General features: G+C 43.3%; 1 protein-coding gene across 2 annotated transcripts in view; it reads left to right on the forward strand.

The window, feature by feature from the left end:
• EMCN (endomucin) overlaps positions 1-5,732 on the forward strand; it is a 39,297-nt gene extending 33,565 nt beyond the window's left edge. For both annotated transcript variants that reach the window (XM_077300776.1, XM_077300775.1), the window contains exons 11-12: positions 3,553-3,626; positions 5,340-5,732. In XM_077300776.1, the coding sequence (XP_077156891.1) occupies positions 3,553-3,626; positions 5,340-5,345 (80 nt within the window). In that variant the 3' untranslated portion in view covers positions 5,346-5,732. The remainder of the gene's footprint in view (positions 1-3,552; positions 3,627-5,339) is intronic.
• Positions 5,733-6,627: the final 895 nt, after the last annotated feature.

Below are 6,627 nucleotides of genomic sequence, written 5' to 3' on the forward strand. Positions count from 1 at the left end.
CTCCCTTGGTGGTTTCCAATCCAAATATTAGCCAGGGCTGATTCTTCTTAGCTTCCAAAGTCCAACTAGATTGGGCTAATCTGGGCAATCCAAATCAGGACAACAGATTCTCTAGGGATTATGACACAATAATTCACCAGAAATACAAAATTAATGCCCCAAGTTAAGCCCTTATTTGATTTCAGTGGGAGAGAGAAGCCCTTGCTAAAATTATTCCCACTCAAATTAGAGGGACTTGAATGTACTAGATTGTGCCTTTTGCCTTTAAGAACGTGAGGATGTAAAAATATATGAGTATGTCAGAAAAGGCTACAGCTGTCATAATAAAAAGAAGTCTAATACACAGTTCTAAATCTCACAGGACCAATACAGATAGAATTGATAAACATGCCTTAAGCAGAGTTAATAGTAATTATTAAGTGCTGCCAAGTCATAATACACTCACAGTCACCACACATGTTCTCAAGGTAAGAGAGGAATAGAATTGGTTTGCCATTACCTGCCTCTGCGCAGAAACCCTTGGAATTTCCTGATGATCTCCTAACCATATATTATTATTAATAATTATTATTAATATTAATTATTAGGAGCTCTTCTGCCAAGCCATGGTATCCCTAGCACTGGCACTGGCCTCAACCAAAGACCTGACAGAAGAGCTCTATTTTGCAGGCCCTATGAAACTGTGACAGCTCTGCCAGAGCCCTCAGCTCTCCTGGGAGCACATTCCACCAGGTTGGACCCTGGCCCTGATTGAGGCCAAGTGCACTTCCTTAGGGTCAGGGGCCTTCCTTAGGGCCAGGACCACTTTTCTGCCCAGCCACAGGAAACTCTGTCTTGGAGGGGTTGAGTTTCAGATGACTTTGTTCTGATCATCCAGCAACAGCTTCCAAAAATCTGGCAAATGTAACTGGGGGGAGTCCAGGTGGTCATCCATGGGGAGATAGAGCTGGGTGTCATCCACAAACTGGTGACAACCCAGCCCATAGCTCTGGACTAACCATGCCAGAGGGTGCATAAAGATGTTAAATAGTGTGGGGAAAAGAACCACACCCTGAGGGACCCCGCAAGGGAGTCAATAAGGGCATGATAATTCCTCTCCCATTGCCAGACTCTGTCCAGTTCTGGGGAAAGGAACGCAACCACTGAAGGGCTAATGTCTCACAGCCAAGTGCCAATTGACTACTATTTTGGTGCCCCTCCTCAAGGGCAGTCAAAGATCAAACTATCCTAAACAACTGGACCGGTTGAGAGCTCATGGATGCAATAGAGGCAGCATAACCATGCTTAGCTCCCAAAATCTGACAAGCTCAAACTAGTCTGGGCTATTCAACCAGAGTAATATTCTTCCTTTTTCGTTGAAGTCAGTGTTCTTAGAAGGGTGTGGCTCTGCTAGGTTTTGCCAACCCTGGGTTGGGAAATACCTGGATACTTTAAGGGTGGAGCTGGGAATGGGCAGGATTTGGGGCAAGGAGGGACCTCAATATTGTGTAATGCTATGGAGTTCACCCTCCAAACCAGGGAATTGATTTCTTAGGTTTGGAGATGAGCTATAATTCCAGGGGATCCCCAGGTCCCACCTGGAGGCTGGCATCCCTCGACTCTGCTTAAGAGGACACTGAACTGCAACACTCCACAAGGCTAGATTCCTGACTGTAGCAGGGAAGAATGGGTTAAGGGCAAGAAATACCCTTCCAAGCCCTGAGTCCATTTCCGTTTCATTTTGTCCCAAGAACGTTTTGCATTTTTTCTTAACTTATGTTCTTACCCATGTTTATTTTCTTTATTCTATTATTCCTTTCTGTTGGTTCCAGTAGAAAATTGCATTTGGGGTTGTAATTTTTTTTGTTTTGTTTGTTTTTGTTTTGTTCTTGTTTGTTTGGGGGGGGGGTTTGCTGTTTTCTGCCCACTTGGGTGGACAAATTCCGGCATGGTGCCCTTCCTGCAGGGAATTCCACCTGCCGGGCTGCAAGCAGATGGGTGAAATGGTCACCTTTCATAGGTGATTGTTTATGTATTCATGCATTTTAGCATATTTATATCCCACCCTACCACAATGCCCAAGACGGCTGACAAAATACTAATTTTCACAATTGAATACATAAGCACACCAAGCTGCTTTCCAGGGCAACTTGTTTTCCATTACTGATTTTCTTGTTGAAAATTCTTTCTGAGCTTTCCCCAGACCACAAGGTTCCGTGGAACAGTTTAGAAGACACTGATGCAAAGTTATTAAAGTGTCCCTGAAAGCCAGTCATGATTTCTACCTTGCAGCAATAGGACAGTCGTGGGTTTTGTTTTTTAGGAAATGGGGAAAGCATTGCCTATGGATCCTTCTAAATCTCCAGCCCTGACTAGGAGCTCTCCTTTTGCCAGGCAGATGCTTGATAATCTCTTTACTGAACAATGTTGCCCATGTACTATATTTGGAAGCTGTCTGAGTCATAACCACTTGAGGAACATTATTTTTCTCTTCCCTCTCACACTCCAGTTAATTCGATTCATATTTAATACAGTTTTGTGGTAGAATTCCAAAGTTTAATGCATTTTCAGCTCACACACATTTCCATAAGTATAAAATCCACTTTTACCTTTCAAGTTTTGTAAAAGAATCCATTTTTCACTGGAAAAGCCCAAAAATGCAGGGATTTCCACTGCCAATTTTTGCTGGGATATTTCTTTTTTATACAATTAGTTACATTGTGACGGAAATGAAGCTAGCGTATCAAGGTCTGGGGCAAGGGGGGGAGAGAAGCCAGGGCAAGTGAATCTTAGTGAAGGGAAGAATGCATAAAAGTGTGGAGAACAACGGACTATATTACAGCAGTTCCATGGTCCAATGAGAATAGCTGAACTTGTGGTAATTCAGGAGATAAGCAAGATTGTCTATGGTTAGTACTTGGATGAGAGGCATAATCAAACCCTACCTCTTCACAGGCCCATTGCATTGCTGTTTTGTCAAATAGAACATGCAATCAGTTTTTGTGTACAGATGCTGCAAATGTTACCATGCGCATACAAAATCAATTGTACTGTACTGCATAGCTGCATCATTCTTCATGCCAGTGGCCATGCCACCGATACATTGCTGGGGAGCTACATGCTCTGCAGCACTCTGTGTCCCCATGGGAAAAACATTTGAGCACTGGATCTGCTCCAGCTCCAAAATGTGCCCCACAGGGGACACACTTCAGTGGGACACCCACGTGGGGACACCCTCAGGGGATGCACCCACGGGAGGAAGGTTCTGCCATGCGGGGACTGGTGGCAAGGGGTTTATTTTGCAGGAAGGCTCCCATGCAATCCCACCTTTCTGCAAAAAGTTTTAAAACCCTGGCCTGCCCCACGGTGCTGTGAAGTGCTGCAAAGTTGTCCAGGCCATTTTTGTGGCTGTGTGCCATGGTCTGATATCTTTGGAGACACGTTTCTAGATATATATTTATGTTGTAGCTGTCCTCCCAGTGCAATGGCCTATGGCTGATACAATCAACATGGGTTTTATTATGTTTCCAGGCGAGATGAATTTACTCCTATCTTTTTCCTTTTCTTCTTTAGGAGAACACTCCTCTCAGGGGAAGAATAAAACTCGACAGCATGAGGACTCCTCTTCCCATTTGGGCAACAAATGTGTATGTTTAGTGTTTTCCCTCAGTGTACTGAAAGCTGAATTATGGTCCCATTCTTAGCACTTATACCTTTCTAAGTCCATTAACATCAGTGGACCTAGAAGGGAGTAACTTGATTTAGGGTTGCGCTGCTAATTTCTTTCTTACCATGACTGTCATTTGGTGTTTCTTGCTGTTGCCACTCAAGCACCATCTGTAACAGAGCAATACATTTCTGTCCACTTGCCCCTCAAAAGGCCAGTTACGTCTGTAGAATTAAATGGTGCCTAGTTGTATTGCTGTTCTTATCTCCCGGCTGGGTGGTTGGCTTATTTCTTTACTGTGCTTATTTATAGCCTTCCACCCTCATTGAAACTCAAGGTGGGTTACAGAATACAGCTGGAGAAAGGAAATAGTCATATAATGGAGGACATCCAATGCAACATTGCAGCAGGACTAGGAATACAAAGCTGAATGACAATGACAGTGCAGTAAGACTAGGCAAAAATTAAATGTCAGTATGCCCAACAAACTGCATAGTACGCACAGTGCTGAATGTGGGATCACAAAGGCTGAAGGCAATGCAGTCCCCGTTCCCAAATGAGAGCACCCTTCTGGACTATTGTATCCATGATGGTTCTAATTCAATTACAGAAATGGTGTTAAGTAAGCAGTAGTTGTCAGTCCTTTCCCTTCATGATGGTGTACCAATGAAGGTGAGCAATTGGACTGACCCCACCCCTTCGCCTGATCTGCCCAGAGCAGGAAAAAAAGCTGTTAAAATGCTCAACTTAGACTTTTCACTGAAAAAAATGCATTCCTTCCCATACTACATGCACAGGAATTGAGGAACCCCAAAAGTCATGTGTGGCTATTACAAGAAAAGACAGAGAGGGGACCCTGGATCCAATTTGTATATTCTATAAAGAGATTTTATCTGCTACGATTCAGCAACTACTCTGTCCCCCATAATTAGAAGACACGCTGATGTGGTTAGAAGGTTCTATTGTAGTATAATGATTAGGTGGTGCAGAGTGGTAAGGCAGCAGACATGCAGTCTGAAAGCTCTGCCCATGAGGCTGGGAGTTCAATCCCAGCAGCCGGCTCAAGGTTGACTCAGCCTTCCATCCTTCCGAGGTCGGTAAAATGAGTACCCAGCTTGCTGGGGGGTAAACGGTAATGACCGGGGAAGGCACTGGCAAACCACCCCGTATTGAGTCTGCCATGAAAATGCTAGAGGGTGTCACCCCAAGGGTCAGACATGACCCAGTGCTTGCATAGGGGAGACACAGGTTCAGACTTCCTCTGTCTAATGAAATGCAAAAGATGATCTTGGGTTCTGCCATACACTTTCAGCTTAACCTACATTATAGTGTGGTGTTGTGATAGTTAAGTGGAGATAAAGTGGAGATAGTAAAGTGGAGGTGCCCTCTTAAGCTCTTTAGAAAAGGGGTCAAATGCAAATGCAGTTAAAATCAATATGATAGAGCAGCCTTAGAGGCCTGGGTATGTTCAAGGCCTGGTTCTTGCGTCTACCAGCATGATGTTTCAATTGAACTTAAGAAAGGCCAAAGAGATTTCAAAGCAGGATTTGCCATTTAGACACTCTCCTGGTTATCCCTGCTGCTTGATAATGAGGTACCTTTTATTCAGCCAGCCTAAAATCAACTAAGAGAGTGTTCATATAGCAGAATGATCCTATAAGGAGAAGTAACTGTCAACCTTGGTGCATTTCAGGTGTGAAGAATTCTTATTTCATGGTTTCTTGCCGGATTCACTCACCAAAGCAGAAACCGCCCCCTGGAACAGTGTGGATCAGCAGACAAATAGAATATGCACATTTAACTGCTGTATAACATGTTACTCTGAAACTCTCTCTCTTGTTTATGCCTGCTGTTTCCCACAGGAAATCCTCTTTTCTTTTTTGTCTGTGGTGTGACTGTTGTATAGTATATATTTATTGCTTTCCACCTATGTAAAAACAGTGACATTTTCACATCCTAGTAATGCAAAAAAAAAGCATTTGATATTTGACTAATGGTTTTGTACATAAAAAACACAGTCTTCCTTTCAAGGGAGCAAAACATTAACATTTTTTCTTGAACTTCCAATAAAGACTTTTATACCTCAGGCTGCAGCTGCTCAGTCACACGGGGAATCTGGATTTCCTGTCCACTTATCCCAAGGACAAAACTTGATGGTGCCCATGGTTTTTACTTCTTTTTAAACGTATATACCACTTCTCCAGCAGCTTTTCAGATTGCAAAGGAAACAGTTAAAACATCCTCATGAAAAGTTTTTTTACAAAAACCAGGACCAAGCATCCTCATATGTCAAAAGGCAAGCTATTATTTTTTAAGTTTTGTACCCCCTCCAGAAAAGTGAAAGAGCTCTTTCCCTGCTCTTCAGAAATATATGTGCATTATACCTGCCAGAGAAGATCTTTGCCCCCATCGTTCTCATTCTACGGGTTGGTGGTACCTAAGGAACTCTGCTCTTCCAGCCTGAAATGGGGAGTGGTCGTATATTTTTGTTCCACCCGACACCTGTACATTTCCTCCACTGTGAAGTGCCTTCCATGAATGCATCTGGATAGGTCCCAATGGAGCTAAATGCTAGAACTGAACCCATAGTCCTTCCAATACTTGAATCCCAGTCTGAAAAGGAATTTTAAATTCAAGACAACATCTTGAATTGAACCTGAAAGCAAACACCTAATGAAGCAGACATAAAGGAACCTCATCTAATTGAATGTTGTTTCTATATACAAAGTCACCAAAGTGCCGTTGAGGGCTCTCAATCAAAGATTCACTCCAATGTCCCCTCACTCTACGGGAACACAGGTCAAATATCCTATTAAAAATAAGATTGCTTCACCAGCTTTGGGAGCACCATTGACCAGGGTACCTAGACTTTTGTCCTTGGAGGGCAACCCCCCCCCCAACCTTTGTTCCTGAAGTTAACTTGAACTCACAAAACAATGTCTGACAAAGACCATTTACGCACTGGGAACTTCACTGCCCCA

Source organism: Paroedura picta, chromosome 10, assembly GCF_049243985.1.
Source record: "Paroedura picta isolate Pp20150507F chromosome 10, Ppicta_v3.0, whole genome shotgun sequence".
In the NCBI taxonomy this organism is placed as follows: Eukaryota; Metazoa; Chordata; class Lepidosauria; order Squamata; family Gekkonidae; genus Paroedura; species Paroedura picta.